We start from the raw sequence: 20,801 nt of genomic DNA on the forward strand, positions 1-20,801 counted from the left end.
ATCAGTAATGCTTGTGCTATGTAATGGATAAGTTTCCTTCAACTCTTCTCCTTCTCCTTGGTTACTAATAGTAATTCCTATTAATTAATAATTAGTGGTGTTAACTAGGTTGTTGCAGAATAGTGAATGGGAATTTATCATCCTTAGAGATTTCATTGTTTCCAGAACAATATCGTTCCCTCACCCTCTTCAAATATTGCAGCTCATGTGCGTACAGAAGCCATAGCACAACGGAGTGAAGAGCTCAGACTGTGGGTCTAAGTTTCAGAAGGTTTCTACTGGGTACCTACATGTGAAGCGTGAATTGGTACTAAACATACAAGTAGACTTCGCAGAGGAGCTCTGTTCACATTTTGAATTTCATGTGGCAGAGTAGACAATCATAACACTTTTTCCTTTTAATGGTATTGATTTTAAATCCTGCTCTCAAGAGGATTAGACTAATAAATACTGCCTCCTCCATTTAGTAGTGGAAGAATAGACTTGGGTCACGCTATGGCAACACTCCTCCCAGGCCCCCATTGTGGACCTATTCATTCTCCTGTGACTGAAAGAAGGATTTATATTTTTTTGTGTAAATATCTCCAGATTTCTTGAGTAAACTGTTCTTGTCTCAATAATATGTCAATGAAAGTATATGAACACCTTTCTTCTTGTGCACTCAGTCTTTCTCTCTGATGCATGCATGCAGGCAGGCCGAGTAGTTTATTGCTTGCTTTGCAAGACTTCCAAGGACCATTTCTATCAGCTCTACTCAACTGACTTAAAATACTGTCAGCAAAAACATTGATGATAACATTCTTTCATCTTTATCTATCCTCTTCTACTGAGGATGATTTTGCTTACTTGCAATCCTGGCGCAATGCTACTATTTTTTTTTTTTCCTTTAGCTGTTTTCTGTAGGATACTGGGCTTAGGTAGAACATTTATTCGTTCCATACGTGTGTTTCTTATGAAGCTGTATTGATGAAATGCTTTTTGTTAAAATGACATTGAAAGGATGGTAACTGTGTTGTCAGGCCTTCAATTCTAGTCCCCTTGAAAGGAGGTATCCATCAAAATGTTTTTTCCACTGCTGTTGTGATGTTTCATAGCCATCCATAGGCTTTCAGTCTTCTGCCCTGACTCTTCCAGCAGGATTAGAACTGAGGAGACACCTGGACACCTGCCTGTTGGTACAGGCTGATGCTTTTCTCAAACAAATTCACTGCAAATCTAGAGAATGTAGCAGGATAATCTAATTCAGTCCATAGATATTTGACCTACTAATAATAAGTTGACCTGCTAGATATGAGGTAGACATACTTTATGACAGTGTGAGATAAATGTGCCTTAGGACTTAGATCCAAGAAGGGGTGTGGATCCTGTCTCAATTAACATAAACCTGTGTTAGATGCTTAGTCGAAGAGACCAGCACCTCCAAATGGGAGCAGGCATTTAGAGTCAGTCACTTTGTGGGATGGTCAATGGGAAACTCAGGATATGTGCGTGTCCTATATCCTGGCCCTCCCTGTGGCTCCTGTGTCCTCTACAGAGGCTTTGACAACAACATTTTGATTACTTGGCCATTGCCTCTTGGGATGCTCTCAGAAAGGTGCTTCTGCCTTTTTTCTTTTTTTCAAGAATGGAGGAACAAGATTGATCTGGAGAGTGAGGGAATGTGGGGGAAATGGCTGCTGTCTCGTGTAGAGCAGATCAGGGATTTACTCAAGGCTGCACAGAAGCAGGCTGAGCTCAGGCAAAGACCAAGTGGCACAGTGCCTTGGAGCAGCCCCTGGTCAGCAGCCATCGCTGCTTATCTGAGCTGCTACACACAGCAGAAAGGGTGTAGGACCAGCAAGAAGGGCTCCTGACCACTCCTGTGGGCTGTAGGTTTGGGAATGGGCTGGGAGGGTCAGTCCTTGACCCCAGTCCTTGCCTTTAAGGCCAGCTTGTGTGTGAGATTTTGCACTGCAAGTTTGTTGGATGACACATAAGCGCAGCTGGTTTTATCTCTAGCTAGACGCATACACAAAGAAAGTGAGAGAGCGAGCAACAAATACAGGATATGAATGCTAAAGTTAACTGTGATGTTTTGGCTAAACACTGCTCTCACAAGTTCGTGGACATGTCGAACTTTTAGTAGACGTGTTATCATATACGATGACCTAGAAGCCAAGGGACTTAAACTCCTTCTCCTCTAGTGGCTTCATGCACAGACACCCCTGTGTTCAGCTTGTGCATCAGGGTTGGAGGGAAATGCTGCATAAAGGGAAACAGGTAGCTGAGTTAGCTCATGTTCTGGACCCAACACATTTGAAGACACTATTAAAGGAAATCTCTTTAATGCTTGGTTTTGATAATATCTCGTATTAGCAGAATATGAAAGTGTTAACTCCAGCAGAAAAGACAAGTATATGATAGTTACGTATGTGCAGGAAGAGCCTGGATTTAATTGTTGTCTTAATTCTATGTATAGTTCCCTGATGAAATATATCATATTTTCAGAAAGAGAGTAAAAATAAATTTTGAGTTGTAACTCTTGTTCTTCCTCCTTGGGTTCTCTTTGCTCACCTGTGTTCAGGTTTTCATTTCATGAATACCCATCAGCTCCCAGACTTTCTAATTGTTCGTGTTTCCATACTGTCAGTATTGCAGGTAGCCAGTCAAACGTTACGGAGATTGGTCCGGCCTGGTACCGGGAAAAAGCTGGGTGTCTGAGCGGTGTTTTCTTCAGAGGGGAATAGCATTATTCTAGATAGCTGAGGAATTTTCTTTATTTTTCATCTAAAAAAAACCCAATGAAAGACTGAAAGTGAACTATAAAAGAGAGAAAGGGAAAAGATGATAAAAACATAATTGAAAACATTAGGTCCAATAAAAGACCCAACATCCAAATGTATAGATAGGATGTGAAACTGCACTGTCATAATGCGTTTTAGTACTGAGCTGGAAAATCAAGGTCTGAGCTCACTGATACATAATGCCACATCTGGGTGGCATGGAGTGACTTCTCTCACTGGTTACCACCAAAGGATTATCAGTAATATATTACTGCTAAGCCTTTGTAACCTCTGACATGGAATATTTACGCTATTGATTGCAGTCTCTCCCATGCTGATGTCAGTAATACCTTTGTCACCCCCCAGCCGATAGCGGGAAGCCAGACGCGCGGGATGGTGGACACTCAAACTCAAGAGTGCAGCTGGACCCAGCTGGGCTTTCAACTTGCAGCTCTTCCCTCGCTGTCTCAGGATGTCCTCTCAATTCACGCAGGCTCCTGGGTGCATCTTCCTGCAGGATTTGCTTTTTTCTCTCCCACGACGTCTTTTCTGTTATCAGTATTTGCAAAGAGGGCTTGCTGACCTGATGGAAACAGTTGTGTGCAGGAGTAAGGCATTTGGGAAGAGGACAAAGGAAACACTCCCGTTCTTTCAAACAGTAACCTTAAATAACATTCGAGGGTGTGACACCCTGCAAGTCCTTTGCTTTTTTTTTTTCCCTGCTCTAAACTTTGGGATTCTTTGGAGGCCTTGTAATGTCTGAAGTTTAGCAACAAAGGCTGTTTGCCTACTTGTTGAATTGTAGCTGTCACAAGACCTTAAAAGAAAACAGAAGCATGTATTATTGAAACATCAGCCCTCTGATTGCCTTCATATGCTATTAATTTGACAAAAAAGTCACCAATAATGTTGTAATTGAGCTTTTACCAATGAAGGAAACCTCTAGTTCAGCCTCTTCTCTAGAAAAGAGTTTGCAGTTGAGTTTTTCTCCCCTTTAACTACAGTAACATTTAAAAAAAAAAAAAATATATATGTATATAAAAAAAACAGCTTGTGTGCAGAATGGAAACCAGATCTTTTCTAGACCATTTTGGCATGACCATGTTTTGTCTGCCTCTGCAGTGGGGAGATGCCAATGCTGAAATTGTGCCAATCTGAAATAAATTATTACAAGTCAATGTACTCATAGGACAGAGGAAGGCTCTTACGAGGATAGAGGTGGCTATTCTTTTGCATAGGAATAGTAGAATGTTGGAAGTGTTAACTTGCACTAGGAATTGACACCAAGGGCTCTAAACTTGGACTCGCTAAGTGTTGCAAGGAACAGGGCAGGGAAGTTAATTTGGTCCTTACTCATTTTCAGGTACAAGAATGAGATGTACACATTTGTTTGTCTGAAATGAATGGAAATTTGTCTTCCAGTTTAAAGCCAATTTGTCTAATTGATGTTTTCATTGAATTGCATGGCACTTATGCCTTGTGTCCTGAATGACTCACAGTTTAGGGAGGGAGGCTGAGATAATAGAAGGTAATTCATTTTAAAGTCGTCTTACTGATTCATAAGCCATAATACATTTTTTTTTTTTTAAGACCTGCAGCTGATATTTTGTTTGATAGATTGTGGAAGTAGTGGCATTTGCCTCTGAAGGCTGTTGGACATTTGAGTAGTTTTTGATATCACTGAACAGGGAACTATTTATCTCTTAGTACTGAGTTGAGGACTTGTAGTGATTTGTGAGCTGATTAAAGTGTTATGCTGAATTAACATTAGCATGATGGCTTTATACATTTTACAGCATTAATGTGTTATCTACTAAATTGGGATTGTCAAATTTATTTTGTGGTTTAAGGCTGTAAAAATTCCTGTAGTCTATTGTTAGTGCTTGTTTAAAATTTGAAATAAATATGTTTAGACTAAAAGTTTCAAGTTGAGTGTTTTAAAAGCCAGGTTCTTGAATTCATTCTTAGTCATCAAAGTAAACAGAGCTTGATTCTCAGAAGTACTGAAAAGCTGTGCTAAATTCAGTAAAAGCTCTGGAATCTATGCCCTGGTTGATGTCCTCAGGATCAAGTCAGAGGGAGCAGAAAAAAGACCCAACAGAACAGAACTTTCCCACAGAGAAAGAAGAGAGAAACTTCAGAAAGATATGAATAGGAATGAAAGCAAGGGGCAACTGTGGAAGTCACCCTGACAGTTATGTGTATTTTCTCACTTGATGCTGTTGAAAATGACTTAATCTTCATTGCTTTAAAGGACCACGTTTCACTCTTTTTATTTCCAGCAGGACTCTTGCTTTAGATCACGAGGATTATTTGCATCTTGATTTATTTCTCAGCCCATTGGCCAAAATAATAAAATAGAACACGGTGCTCTCCAGAGCTGCTGCTGGAGACTTTCACCTTGTGGAAGAAAGGGATTAGATGTGATGATTTATTGGGCTCGTGTGCAGTCCCCTGACTGTACTGTGGCACTGAGCTGAGAGCAAGCTCAAATGGTACCCAGTCCTCTCTGGCAACCACTCGCACCGTGAGCAGGGTAATTTCTACCCCTTGACTAAAAACTCTCCCTTGTTCCATCCAGATTTGCCTGAGTTCCTGATGTGTGTGGGCTCTTGGTAGCACAAAGTTAAGGTTGGAGAAGGCAGTGGCTGCCTGCCAAGGCAGTGTGCCTTTAGGATGTTGGAATCTGTGCCTGTGTTTGTGTTGTCGCGATGTCCCTTAGGCTGTGCCTCTGAAAAGCACAGAAAATGATTTCTTACAGTCATCAAGTCCTCTTGATGGGGCTGCATCAAGAGGAACGTGGCCAGCAGGTCGAGAGAGGTGATTCTTCCCCTCTACTCTGCCCTCGTGAGACCTCACCTGGAGTACTGCGTCCAGTTCTGGAGCCCCCAACATAAGAAGGACATGGACCAGTTGGAGAGGGTCCAGAGGAGGGCCACGAAGATGATAAGAGGGCTGGAGCACCTTTCCTATGAGGACAGGCTGAAAGAGTTGGGGCTGTTCAGCCTGGAGAAGAGGAGGCTCCGGGGTGACCTTATAGCGGTCTTCCAGTACCTCAAGGGGGCCTACAGGAAAGATGGGGAGAGGCTGTTCAGGAGGGCCTGTTGTGATAGGACAAGGGGTAATGGTTTTAAAATAGAGGGAGGTAGATTCAGGTTGGATATTAGGAAAAAATTTTTTACCATGAGAGTTGTAGAACACTGGAACAGGTTGCCCAGAGAGGTGGTGGATGCTCCATCCCTGGAGACGTTCAAGGCCAGGTTGGACGAGGCCCTGAGCAACCTGATCTAGTTGGAGATATCCCTGTTCCTTGCAGGGGGGTTGGACTAGATGACCTTTGAAGGTCCCTTCCAGCCCTAACCATTCTATGATTCTATGATCACACTCCACCTTCTAGAGAGAACTGGAAATGATGTTCACAATCACAGCTCTGGCATCTGATCATTGTTCTGTGATTACTTTTCAGATTTTTAGGACCTTTTGGTACTAAAGCCAGACAGAAACGCAGTCATAAATCTGGCAGAGGCTTTGCTTGCTTGCTTTCTTCTCCCCTGCTAAGCCAGAAAACAAAAAGGAAGAAATGTATGGCCATGCCCAGCTTCTACCACAGCATTTTAAAAATGTGTATTTCTTTGAGGTGATTGTTCTGGGAGAGAAGATGGCAAGCCTGCTCTTTGTTAGGGTGAGCTTTCAAGACCATTGTGACTTTTGAATCATCTCAAAGTGGCTTATTGCTTTCTTAGAGGCTCTTAAAAGCGTGTTCTTTTTGGACTCAGAGTTCTTTGTCTTTGCTGCATAATAGTGAGGGATCATCCTGTAAGAACCTTGATAAAAACCCAGCTTGTTCATACCAAACCACTTGTTTCTTTGACTTAAAGTGCGTTTCCTCGCAGGAAAATATGAAAGATCCCAACAAAGGAATACGGCTGGCTAGGACTGTTTCCATTGCAGGAGGGGATACTGGTGGAAGGGTAACTTACTGGGACTGAAGTGTATTAATTTCTTCAAAAGCCTTATTGCAGAAGTTTCTTACGTCCAGAATAAAATCCGGTCTGAAAGAGAGAGAGAGAGGGGAAAAAACCCTTCACTGCTTCTGAGAACTGCTTGTGAGAAGAAGAAAACTACATAGGAGAGCTGATGGCTTGTGGGAAACCCAGCTTCGGGTCTCCAAGCTGACTCACGCACAGTGAAAACTTGCAGCAGTTTAGTGACATCCTGTCTGTACAGACTGAATGTTGATTGCAGTTACTCACTGAACACTTGTTACATGGTTGTTTCTGTGGATAATGTGAACTGCTTGGCTATTACACTTGTTTTAATGTCCTCCAGACTTTTCCATTAATGAAGCTGTGCTGTCCATGTGCTATGATTTGTCAGGGATGCTTTTTCATTATGCAGAAGTGTCTTTAACCTTTGACACCTTCTCAGCATAGCAGCGTCATGATGAAAAATGGTGAATACATGTAAAAGCTGTTTGTGGAAATTATTTCCCTTGGCAAATCCACTTCATTAGGGCAATGTAACTGATACAAAAAGCAACACATACAGCTTCCTTGACTTGAAGGATTTTTTCAATCTCTCTCAAACCTGATTGTCATTGCGTATTTTGATTTCCTTTTAGAAATCAGGAATACTTAAAAGCAATCTGTGGGCTGTGTCATCAGTATATGATTCAACCACTGGAAGCGGTATGTTTGGGTAGACCAAAAGAGAAAGAAACTGGGCGTGTTTTCAACCTAAAATAGTACTTCTCCAGATTGCATTTGGGCAAATATTCATTTTTCTCATTATGTGAGCACATCCCAGACAGTCTGTGGTGTACCTGCGAGGCAGAACTATCTTGTCTCTGTCTTACTGAGGACAAATCGCACAGACTGTCGCTTTTGTGTTTGTAGGATTGTGAGCAGAAGGGACTGAACATGTGGCAAAATTAATAACTGAGTAGCATTCATACTTTCATCCTTAATTAAAGACAAGTGGGTATGTGAAATATATTTCCCCAGGGCTGTGGTGAGGGAGTATCCACACATGTAATTAATCTAGCTGCTGGAAGTCACGATTTCACCACTAAAATGAAGCAGAAAGAGACACCAGCCAACAATATGGGCACGCTCCAACATTCATTGAAGTCAATGGGAAACTTGTCTTCTGACTTCAAAGGACATCGCACTGAACCCTGCAAAGATCATATTAAAACACTTAGAAGTCATTAAGTGCTTATTCTTGTCATACTGCAGTAATAGAGCTAGAAAAACTATAGGTGGATTTTAATTTAGCTCACTCCTACACTTCTAATTGTTCAGTGTTTGCACAGTTGGTTGCATACAGTTGGACTGGGTGGCGATTTGCCTGATGATTTATTGTGTTTCACGGTTGCTGCATGGCATGCTTTTCTATGGTCTTGTTTCTGAGTATATGTAGTCTCCTTGTGTGCTCATACAATCCTCACTTAAGTTACCACACATGATTTTCTGTGAGAGCAAAGCTAGTAGCTTCTGTGAGTTGTAGTATTGTTATTTAGCAATCTTGGTCTAGTACAACTCATACCCGGAGGATGGGACTGTAGAAGGGGCTGAAGACATCAGCATCTCTTCCCCCAAGGGTATTGACAGCACTCTGGAGGGTGCATGATCCTTTTTACGGGATGGGGAAGGGAGTCACAGGGCTACCTGCTGCCATCACCACTGCGTCCATGACTGAGAAAGCACAAACTGCTCCAAGCAATGCACGGTCTGAACTTTGGGTGCTCTGGGCTGCTGCTGGGCATGAGGCACTGGCAGATTTTGGTTACAGAGGAGGGAATGCAGGGGCTGGCTGGAGGCCTCTGGATACAGGAGGGTAAATGTCATCCAACCCAGTCTCTGCTATTATTCACCCAGCTAACCGATGATTTGGAATTTGGTTAGCCACTAATCTTCATCTGATTTCAGAGATCTGTGGCCAGTTGACGTGTTAGAGCACATGAATCCTTGAAACAGATCAAACAGGGCGTTCAGAAAACCAGTTAGTGCCCAGATTTCCCACATCTGGAAGATGCAGTTTAAATTGCATTGCATCTCAATTACTTGTTGTGGTTGGCAGGCTGTGTTCAGAGAAGCCTGCTAACTGCTGCAAAGTGAAGTTGAGAGTTGGCCCATTTGAAGGTTTTGTTGTGCTTACTTATGATATTTGTTCCATTTCGCCTGCGCGGAATTCATGCTAAGTTTTTAAGTAACTAAAATTTAAAAGGAATGTTTGCCTTTGAAAAGGTAGGGTGTTTGCCACTTCTGTTTTCTGGTAAATTGGATTCTGGAAGTCAGGACTGAACAGAGCACAATGAGCATTTTGTCCTCGCACAGCAAACTAGCTTTAGGCGTTGTGTGTTATGACAAACGGTGTAAGTTTTGTGACTTGGGCTCCAACAACAAGAAGAGGCAATCAGTAATAAGTGTTTATCCCATCAGACGGATAATGTGGCACCATTAAGTTAGAATCATGGAATCATAGAATCATGTAGGTTGGAAAAGACCTTTAAGGTCATCGAGTACAACCGTTAACACTGCCATGTCCACCATTAAACCATGTCTCTAAGTGCCACATCTACATGTCCTTTAAATACCTCCAGGGATGGTGACTCAAGCACTTCTCTGGGCAGCCTGTTGCAATGCTTGACCACTCTTTTGATGGTGAAATGTTTCCTAATATTCAATCTAAACCTCTTCTGGTGCAACTTGAGGCCTTTTCCTCTTTTTCTATCTCTTGTTACTTGGGAAAAGAGACGAACGTGCACCTCGCTACAACCTCTTTTCAGATAGTTGTAGAGAGTGAGAAGGTCTCCCCTGAGCCTCTTTTTCTGCAGGATAAACAACCTCAGTTCTCTCAGCTGCTCCTCATAAGACTTGTGCTCTAGACCCTTCACCAGCTTCATTGGTTGTCTTTGGACACGCTCCAGCACCTCTCTGCCTTTCTTGTAGTGAGAAGATGTGGCCTCACCAGTGCCGAGTACAGGGGTACAATCACTTCCCTGGTCCTGCTGGCCACGCTATTTCAAATACAAGACAGGATGCTGTTGGCCTTGACCAACTGGGCATATGCTGGCTCATATTCTGCCTGTCTCATAATCCATTTGGTATGAAGCCTAGAAACTGAAAAACTTTCTTCCTTTATATTCTGAAAGTGTTACTGCACAGAGAGTGGAGGGAGCTGAGAGTTTTGCTCTCAGAACCATGCTGGAAGATTGCTTTTCTTGCCCCTGCATGTCTGTTGCCTTGTTTTATAGCCAAATTGGTGCCTTCAGCCATTCATTCATTTCATTGATATTGCAAAACAACAAGGAAACATGGAGTGTTCTTTTAATGGGTGGAACACACTGGAGGTAACCTCAATCAAAGACCAGGATTTAGAAACCCCAGAGATGAAGGAGATTTACTCTTTGCTTTGACATTTTGTAGGACTAATGGAAACACATTCTATTTTATTTTATTTTTTTTAAATGTCTTGATTTTATTGAAAAACAGTTGGTGTATAGGTGTGGCCAGTATGTCAGCGATTCAGTGGAACCACAAGTAGGTCCCAAAATAATAACTACTTTTTTGTTGACTTTTTTTTTTTAATCTTCTGACTTATATTGGCATAATGAGCTTATTCCTGTTTGGTACAGGAATAGAGAAGCCTACTTCCTGTCTGCAGTGTTGAATATAAAGATTGATTAATTAATTAATTGTTGTATATACAAATGTACTTGCCTGTACGCATAGGTAAAACCTCTGTTTTCTTTTACAGAAGAGAGTCAAAGACGTCATATCTCCGATTGTGTTTGAAGCTGCGTACAGCCTTGGGGAACATGTGATAGAAAGAGGAAAAGAGGATAAGGAACTACCTGCTCTCAAGCCCATTCTCCGCTGGAAGAAAGGACAGAAGATAGCACAAAGGAATCAGGTCAGGTTTGCCCTAGAAGGCCTGTGGCACTGTCTGATCCTGAACTGACAGCAGAAGTGGACGTAAAAAGCGATTGCCAAGCTCTGCGTCGTTTGTACAGTCCCTCCTGTTGCTGATGTCAGTGCTTCTCCATGATGTAGTAAAAACTTGTGCTGACAAGGTTGGGCAGCACAAGGTGACATCACTTGCTTGTTTCAAGTTGCTTGTGCTGTGAAAAAGGAGACTGAATAAGGGAAAGGATAAGAAAGCTCCTGGCTCTTCCTTTTCAATAGGAGGTTCTCGTGAAAGCCTTGGTCTTGGCTTTCTTTGCAGGCGTTGTTAGTGCCGGAGGGACAGGGCTGGCCCCAGGAGGGGACACAGGAACTTGCCTCTCTCCATAAGGGGATAACAGTGGACAGAATAAAAACTTTTTCCTGGTCCACTGTGTTCTTTTCCTGAGGGCTCTTCACATGTGGTCATGTGGCAGGGGAAGCCTGCTCCAGCTATTGTTATTGCAGGACATGCTGTGGTAAAATGGGATGGGTTTGTTTCAGAGAAAGTAAGGTGTAAGTGCAGCTATTTATTAGGATCCTATTTTGCTCCCCTGTAGTGCAAAAACCCCTTTTGTCTTTAATTTTGATGAGAGCAAGAGAATTCCCTTTATTTTGAAATACTTGTTATGTAGAGAGTAGAGATCCTTCCACCCCCTGCCCCCGAATTGTTCCCTGAGGAAATGAAGTGTATATGATTATCCTGCCTTTCTTGTTTTTCTGTCTTGACCCCACTAGTGTCTTTGGAAAATACTGGCCAATTTTGTTAGGTTTCTCAGGAGTGACCAAAACAGTGCTTATGAACCCCGTAGGCATTTAATACCTTCATGAAAGCAGGCAGTCATGTCAAGGAGAGAGATCTCGTTAGTGACCTTTTGAAAGACTCTAGTTTGAGCACGGTCCTTGTAGGTGCAGGACAGCCTGCCGAGGAAGGAGCCTGCAGGACAATTCAACCTCCCACTGTGCCGGCACCAGAGCATCCACCCGTAAAGCTTGAGGCTCTGCAGGAAGAACAGACTTCTTCTGTGGCTTGCAAAACTTCTTGTGTATTAGAATTGCAGGATAATTTAGTCTGGAAGGACCTTTGTAGATACAGTTCCTTGCTCAAAGCAGAGCCAACTTAAAAGTTAGATCAGGTTGCTCAGGGTTGCATCCAGTCAAGTTTATTTTTCCAAAGCATGCCTACAGAGTCAAGAGCTGGCATTGCGTGTGAATAGGAAACTTCTTTTAAAAAAGACCATGAAAAGTCTGTCTGGAGCCTGAGGCTTTTAGCAGTGGATTGTTAGATCTGTTTTTTAACCCTGGGAAGTTCATGTGTATTAAGTGAAGTTTGCATCATCATCTGTAACCTTACTTTCTAATGCTGCTCATAATGATATGTTACTGTGCTGAAATTGCAGGTCCCTGAGTGCTACTCAAAAAGTAACTAAAATGCTTAGAGATGTGCTTTGCCATATACCCAAGTGTTTTGAAATGTATTTGACTACGATCCTTGTACTTAGAGAAATGAGTATTTCTTCAAGCATGTTTTAGTTTTATACATGTATGAATGAAAGATGCATCTAAGATTTACTTGTTTTTTTTGACGAGGCATTGTGTTGCTGTTAGGTGTCTGAATGTCGTTTTGTTGCAAACATTATGATGGGAATTCCTAGAGAACTTTGGGACTTGAGAAGCGTGCTGAAAACCTGAGTGTTACATGAACAGAACCACTTGGATGCTTTTCTGCTGGGTTTAGACTCAAAAGGTCACATCTTGCCCTGCAGGCATAGTCTCGGATCATTATTAAAATACCTAAACGGTGAGATTATAGAGAAGAAACAAAAATATGTTGGGAATTTCCCTGACTTGTTTTCTTGTGTAATTTGGATAAGAGGAAGCTGGTTTAACAACCTCTTTCCATTTGCTCTCCAGATGTTCCCTTAGCTTAGTAAGAAAAGGATTTTGACATGGGGTGTTCCCGTAAGTGTGCTTTCAGCTCAGGAAGTGGGCACAGCTTCAGAGTTAGTGTGGCAGTCATGGTGACAAAGCCCTGGCCGAGTAGCCTTGAGGCGTGGTGGCAAGGTCCTCAAAGACCGATTTCATGGGAAAATCAGGGATATAGCATTCTCTTTCAGGATTCTTCTCATCTCACAAGTAGAAATTGTTTTTAAAGGCCAAAGGGGATAGTAGGAACCAAAGTTTATATAATAAAGGATTTACGTCTTCAAAGAACCTAATGATTCTGGAGGGACCTTACCTTTAAGTCCAATTCAAGACAGATTTAGTGGGCTGTTTTCAGAAGATACTGCATGAGTGAGGGCAGGTGAACAAGCTTAGTGTTAATGCTAGTACTGAAGTCTTTAAGTACAGCTAGCGGTGTGTGGTTTTCAAAGCCCTAGATCCTATTCATTGAGTAAGAAGTGGCATTTTGAAATTGGCAATGTTGCATCTGTTGCTTTGAGGCACCATTAAGATAGTCTTAGAGGTTGATGCTTTGCAAAAAAGCACAGGTATCTGTATTTTATGAATGAATGCAGGAGAAGAAACTGAAGTAGTGAATAGCTGAAGAAATGGGAGAACCGTGACTGAGCATGGGATAGGGAGACTTCCATCTTTCAAAATCCTAATGCAGATCTGCTAGACCTACTTGGAAAAGCACACATCTTGCAAATATGTGGGCTTTATAGTCACCTAGGTATGACTTTATTTAAACTAAAGTGATGTTGAAGCTCAAGTGATCACTTTCACTAGAATTTCAGTTTGTTTTTCATGAACCACGTTTCCTGAATGTATATGTGACTTCCCAACAAGAGTGTACAGCCCAACAAGAGTGTACAGCCCTGTGTCTCACAAACAAGGAGGTAGGAAAGCCATCGAGTGACCGCTTGACAAGAGAATTATAGATTATTTTGAGCATACAAAGTTGTTCATAATGCTTTGCTCCAATGCATTAAAGAGTCAGCTTGGAAGTAGCATTCATGGACACCGACCAGCAGGAAGGTGTATCCCTCTCTGATGACATAATCACAGAAAAGGGTTTTGTTGCATGTTTATCTTTTAAATCAGTGTTACACTGCATGTGAGAGAACAATGTGGTCTTGTACTAATCACTTAGACCAAAGCAGAGCTACAGTAGTAAAGGAGTACATGATGTAGGATTTCATTCAAATTGCATTTATTTATTTGACACCTTCATTTTAAACGAATGTGAGTTTTACTGTAAGGCAGTGCAAAATACTTGTATTTAAACAAAAAACCTCAACAAAACCAAACCTTGACTGTTCAGTGAAGGAGGCTACTTGTATTCCTAAATGAACTGTGCTTGGAACAATCAAATATAGTAAATTTGAATGTCTGATTCATTTAAAGAAAAGGATCTTAACTAAAATTTCCTAATGAAAAAGCAGGCAATTGTGGGACTTCATGTATTGACTGTTTTTTTTTTTTTTAAGAAAAGAGGGTCTGACACTTCAAAATTAAGTAATAATGTGATTAGACTGGCCGGAGGGATTATCTGGCCCAGGATAGGGTAACAGTTGATTTCTCATGGACTTAATTATTTTCTTGATTCTCGTATATGCTTACCAGAAACTATGGTTGCTATAGTTTAGTGTAATTATTTGTGGTAGCAAAAGCAAATACCTAAGGGTTAGTGTACATGTCTATTGATAGATGCCTCGGCAACTCTTACAATTGTTGGGTGGAGACTGGTTGTGTGGAGAAGATTACAGCTTTCCAAGTTGTAAGTGGCTAGCCAGCTAGTTTTGCTCAAACAGAGAATCTCTTATGGGTCAAGATTGGGTGGGGGAAAACAACATTCTACTTTTTGAGTGCGTATTATGAACTTTAAAACTTCCCACCCTGAGGACGACTTTCCATTAGCTTCTTTGTTGCCTCCCAAATCCAGTTGCTACCTCCATCCACTGGAAAAAACTAATAAGTCTTCTTACTTCAGGGAAATTAATGTGTATTTAGAACTTGATTTGGCTTAGTTCATCGTAAGTGGTTTGTATTATAACATTTATTTTTGTATACCCACTGTATAAATACGTGTCAACCAAGAAGGAGAAAGATGTCCTGGCAAATACAGTGAGGATTTGTTCCTAGTAGTATCCAGTAATGTATCTTAGAGTTCAGAACGTAGTATGTTAGAATTCTGCCTGTTCTAAATACTGCAATAAAATCACCTGCTGTTATGTGGATGGAGACACCTTTTTTTTTATAGGAAAATATTCTCAGTAGATTTGATTGCGTCAGTGTCTTCAGGACTTCAGGAATGGCCTGCCATAAAACTGCTTGTAAGTTATAAGGAGAGACAGAAAATGTTTAGGACGTTCTGTTCTTCTGTGTTAGCTTAGTTGACAGGTATGAGAAAGTATAGGAGGATTTTTATGGAGCTGAATTATGAACACCTTTAGTGATTTTTGGTTTGCTGCACAAACAATGACATTCTCTATTTTAAAACAGGCACACACCCCCCCAGTCTCATACTGAGAACAAAGCACTGGCAAATCTGGACAGGCTGAAATGTAGTGTCCACACACAGCATAATCCAGGTTTGTCAGCAGTGCCTTCTCCAGAGCAGAGATGCCTGTGTGCCTGCTTGAATCAGGTCACGTCTCTGTCAGCAAACTGAGCTGTGCCTGGGGCATTTCTAGGTGTTGGAGTGACATCTGTACCCTGGTAAGCTGCTGGAATGGCTCTTAGCATGATTTTAGCCTGGGCCAACTACTGCAAACCATTCCCAGGCATAGATTGGGAGTTAGGATGCTGCTGTTTTGGAGGCCTGGATACTGGATAGGCTATCTACTGGATAGGTAGAAAGTGTGAAGATTAATTATCTTATTCCCAGGCACATAGGAAGTCTTTGGGAGACTGCAGGAGTCAGCCTAATTGCCGTGTTCCAGATGAAACGTCTTGCCACTAAACTCTTTCCTCCTTGGGCAAGGCAAGCTCCCAAATTATCTACATTTATTCTTGCAGAGATCCACCGTGTGCCACCCTTGCTGCCCAATTGCCATTATTTTCCCTTCAGTTGGGGTGGGATTGCTGAAAGGGATGATTTCCATTCCTCCCTCTGCCATCCCTTCAGTGGTGTCTGTCTTGCTCTAGACATGTTGGTCGGAGTCGGTGCTGAACTGGCAGGGGCTGGGTGCTGTTCATGCCAGTAAATCTAGAAGGGACCCACCCTGAGCATGTCCTGGATTAAGCTGAGTATTGCATTTGCCTGCTTTTTTTTGTTGTTGAATGGCAATAAAGAGGAAAGATTTACAAGTCTGGAAAAGATTCAGAACTGAGCAAGAGCAGCAGGTGTCCAGCTGTATTGTACCTCTGAAATGTTTATAATTAGCAAACTCGATGAAGTAAGAATGAGGGGAAATCAGTGCCTCTGATGGTATACATGTTTCTGTATGTGTGTTCTTAAGCAGTGACAGGCTTGTCCAACGTGTTCATATCCTTGTTTAACAGTGGAGGAAAAACAACACAACTGAGAATATGTAAGACATGGTTTAATCCCCAGGTCTAGATCTCCTGGGCTTCCTAAAGAACAATAGCCAATACCATGTGCTAATATACACACGAACACACACACACACAGATATAGACCTTCATGTCCTGGCATGAATATAGTTTACAGGTTCTTCAAATAAATAGGTAGAGAAAGGAGAGACAATCAAATAAGCATTTGTAAGCTGAACCCTAACTTAAAATCCTATCGGGTGATTTCTGCAGTTCAGCGTAACGCCATGCATTTCATTTCCAAACTACTTTATGGATGGAGAATTGTAAGAGAGGGGGAGTTCCTGCTTACAGATGGAGCAAAAAAAGAAAATTGTAATATACTGAAAAAGCCACAGAGACAGGTGACAGCCTTCAGGAAGCCAGGCTCCATTAGCTCTGTTTGTATCTTTTCAGCAGTTATGTGAAGGATCAGTAGAGCTTAATTGAAATACCTAACATCTTGAGAGCAGACAATATGATAGTATTAGTTCATTCAGTTTGGAGTGCCTCAGTGCCACAAAATCCTTGTCGGTTCAGAGTAGCACTCATACATACAAAGCCACTGAAGTGCAGGTGGATTTTAAAAGAGGGCTTTCGCATATCCTTAGAGGTCTGAATGAGCTGAAGGTAGACATAAACTCCTTATCTGATGATTTGAAGACTTTTTTGTGTTTCCAGCTGACGAAACAGCTGCCGCATCTTTTTTTTTTTCCATTTCTCATTGTTGTTATGCTTTTATATTTTTAATTACACGATTGTGTGATAAGCAAAGGTTTTGACTCTTGTGATAAAATTTTAAGTATGAAAGCATCCTGGGTGAAAAAGATTCATCTTATATGGTTCCACTTTTAGTAGTAGGAACAAGGAGGTTTAAAGTAGAAAATGTTCTAAAATACCATTAAAGAACCCTCCTGAGGCGATGTAATTGGATTATTCTGTAGTCATCCAAAATGAATGGAAGACCATTTAAGACAAGACAGGAAGTATGTTAAGAAACGTGCTACAGAAATCCATCCTATAATGGTATTGAGAGATGGGACAATTAACTCGATAGATCTTTCCCATCTATTGTTCTATGAATTTATAAGGTCTGAAGTCTTGTAAAATGAGAACACTATTTGGATGATTTGAACGGTTAATGATTTAAAAAAGAAAAAATTGCCTCAGCCTGAAAAATGGGTGAGTCAGACTAGAAATCTCATAAAGCTCTGAAAGGCTAGGGGCTTATTTCTATTGCCACCAATTGTAATTCTTCACCCCAGGAGAATATGAGGACAAAAGATCGTGTTGTTAAATCCACTCACTGCTGTGAGGAATAACTAATACATATGCTTATTAATTTATACTTGCCTTCAATAGCTAACAGGTTTCACGCCTGGTCTTTTCTAAACAGCTGATTTCATTTGGGAGTTCCTATTCCCCTTATGTTTGAGTGTCCTCTCTCCTTTTTAGCTTGGTGCTCCAGCCCAGTTTTTAACAATTACTGAAAGCAGGATGCAGCTGAAATAGGGGAGAAATTATTGCATTTGGCCTCAGATGGCTTGAGAAGTGGCAACATGCTAGTCATGAGCTGTAGGCCCAGGATCTTCCACTCAATAAAGTGGGTGAATTCCCTTGTAGCTTTCCATAGCTGCAGAATTTCGACTTAACATGGTTGCACCTTTACTAGTGTAGTAAAAGGATTATTACTGACCAGTTTCTGTTTTCTTATACTAACGCACTAGAAACAAGCATCTGTTTTCTTTGCATGAAGACATGCTCTGATGAAGTCTACGTGGAGCTGGGGGAGCTTGCTAGCTGACCTCGATCCCCTGCACCATGTACTGGCATGGCTTTTTGGTTTCATAGCAGGATTCCTTTGAATGCTTATTGATCCCCTGGTATTCCTGCCTTCATTGTGTGTTTGCTCCACCACTCACTAGGAGTATTGTGGAAATCATACATTCTCATTTTAGCCAGCACATCTGATGAAATCCTGGAAAGTTTTTCACAGTATTAATTGCTTTTCTAGTGGGAATTTAAATCAGTCATTTTGCACTGGGCTTAACAGCATGTATGAATGGACCGTTTCCATGAGTAGTGTAGTGAAGCATAGGATGTCTGGGGAGAGTCAGTCACTATTTCTTTTTCAATAGATCTGTAGGTAGTAGCTTTAGAATCACAGTATCATAGAATGGTTAGAGTTGGAAGGGACCTCAAAGATCATCTAGTTCCAACCCCCCTGCCATGGGCAGGGAAACCCTCCATTACACCAGGTTGCCCAAAGCCTCATCCAGCCTGGCCTTGAACACTTCCAGGGATGGGGCATCTACAACTTCTCTGGGCAACCTGTTCCAGTGCCTCATCACCCTCTGAGTGAAGAATTTCTTCCTTATATCTTCCTTTATTTTGCAGGCAAGTTGAAAATCTAAAGACAAAATAAATAAAGGTCTAAAATCTGGCTCCTGTATTTACATAGGTCTTTTCCAACCTAAAAGATTCTGTGATTAGGCACATTAATAACTGATTGATTTGTGAAGCTATAAAAGAGGAAATAGTTCCTAGAAAAGACAGTGAGATTTTTACAGTTCAGTGCTTTTGAAAATTGTATTACATATCCTTGTCCCTAAATAAGGAACTAGGAACCCAGCTTCACCAGATAACATGGTAATAGCCATGTAGTGTCAAGATCTAAAAAGTAAAGAATTATTAGACTAACAAACCCCTTTATCCTGCATCCTTTAAATAGAAGTGCTTTTGTGTTACTAGCACGATCTAATTGCCAAGTCATCCCTGCACATACCGTAGGGTATGGTGACGATTTAGAGGAAATCAGTGTAGAAATTGGAATGCTGTATTCTTAACCCAGGTTATTTTGCATAGCCCAAGTTATCCTGCTGAAGTACATGGCGCAGTTTATGAAGTTAAAGGATGGATCCTTGGTTCCTGAAGGCCAGCTCTGCAACCTTGTAGTAGGTGCACTGTCGCCTTTTTGTGGCCTGATGTGTGAAGAAGTAGTTAAAGACCTGATCCAGAATAAATCACTATTCTCTTATCCAGAGCATAAACTGATATGCTCTCAGGGGTTCTTTTGAGAATCCTGTTCTCCTCCTTGTCTTTAAGCATTGTCCTTCAGCTGTCACTTTCCCTTTTCTGTGAAAGGATGGGCACAGCTCTTACTGGAACACAGTACTGGCAACCTGTCAAAGTCTTGATTGCACGTTTTGGCTACAACCTGAAATTTCCATGTACATCCCTGAATTTTGGGAGGTCGAATGTCTTGAAATACTTTTGTTTTCTTTGTTTATTGGATGATTTCCACTATTTTCTGTGGGCAAGAGTGCCATAAACACAGGTGGTTTTTTGTGTTTTTTTCTTCTTTTTTTTCCTCTATTTTCTTTTCTCTTCCCTACTCCCAGAAACATAAATGTGTTTAATTTTAGATAGCCATTGAAAGAAAGTGAAGCAATTTAGCAAGCCAGGTTTTAAATCTCAGATCGCCTTCCTCTGAGGAGAGCTGTGACCGTTAGGCTGAATTCAGGCTCCTTCTTGCATGTTTTACCTCCTGGCAGCATTCCTTAGCAGTCTACCATCAGCAGGAAGGAAAAGGAGAATATCTTCACCCCTACTATCCAGCAGCTTTGTGCTTAGGATGCCTTAGGTGCAGGAGCTATGCATTCATCCTCCTCCTCCTACTTCCTGCGACAGAGAACTGTACATTTACCCCTGGCCTTTAGCACAAGCTGTGGAACTTAACCCATGACCTCTCTTCAAGAGGCAGAGTGGACACAAAGGTACTTGCTTTGAAGCCCTGATCTGAGTGCCTGTCTAGACACATCCTCTTCCTTATCAGCTGGCTCTACTGTACATTTAATTGCATACGGATGTGTCTGTTCATTCTTTATGATGAGTATGTATTGATGTAGGCTTTTGACTTAACCTGTGGAGGACATGGGCCATTAACCGTATATCCGTTAACCATCCATATCCGTTAACCTTTCATTCCTTGATGTCCCAAGAAGCATCACCTTTTCTACCCAGAAAAGTTGCCAGGCTGAGTTTGAGAAAACCACGCTTGCCCAGGATGTTTGGCGGCTTGGTGGGAACCGCTGTGGAGCAATTCCCCATAGCTGCTGGATTTTGTGCAGCAGGGAAGAGCACAGATAGGAATTGTGGATCCTGGAAACACTGGATTTGCTCTGTACTTTGCCGTAGATCTGGTGATTGCAGGAAGTCTGACAGACTCACTGTGCATGCACTTTACGTTAGCTTTGTGTTTGTACGGTAGAGATACGTCCTAGAAACATTGGGGTTATCCGTCCCTGCCACTGAGCACAGAAGCACCTATTTCTCTCCTGGAAATGCCAAACAAAAGTGTGGTGACCTTGAGATACGAAAATGCAGCTGTGTTTCTCATTCAGGACAATTTTTGCCCCTTCCTGCCGACTTGAAATTTTTCGTGTATGTATTTATTATGTAAAGAAGCTTCCTGACCATCTCTGATACATATGTTCAAAGCTATGAGGTACTTGGTACAATATAAATGGAATCCAGTAAGAATCAATTAAAGTTTGGTAAAACCACTGTTCAGAATTGCTCATCTTCATTTTGTGTAACAGTAACTGCAAAA

At 41.6% G+C, this 20,801-nt stretch overlaps 1 protein-coding gene across 1 annotated transcript in view; it reads left to right on the forward strand.

The window, feature by feature from the left end:
- ITGA9 (integrin subunit alpha 9) overlaps positions 1–20,801 on the forward strand; it is a 221,172-nt gene that overhangs the window by 101,318 nt on the left and 99,053 nt on the right. Inside the window, exon 16 of the mRNA XM_086614754.1 lies at positions 10,524–10,679. Within this exon, the coding sequence (XP_086470880.1) occupies positions 10,524–10,679 (156 nt within the window). The remainder of the gene's footprint in view (positions 1–10,523; positions 10,680–20,801) is intronic.

The sequence above is a fragment of the Tauraco erythrolophus genome, chromosome 7 (assembly GCF_009769465.1).
Source record: "Tauraco erythrolophus isolate bTauEry1 chromosome 7, bTauEry1.pri, whole genome shotgun sequence".
Lineage (NCBI taxonomy): Eukaryota > Metazoa > Chordata > Aves > Musophagiformes > Musophagidae > Tauraco > Tauraco erythrolophus.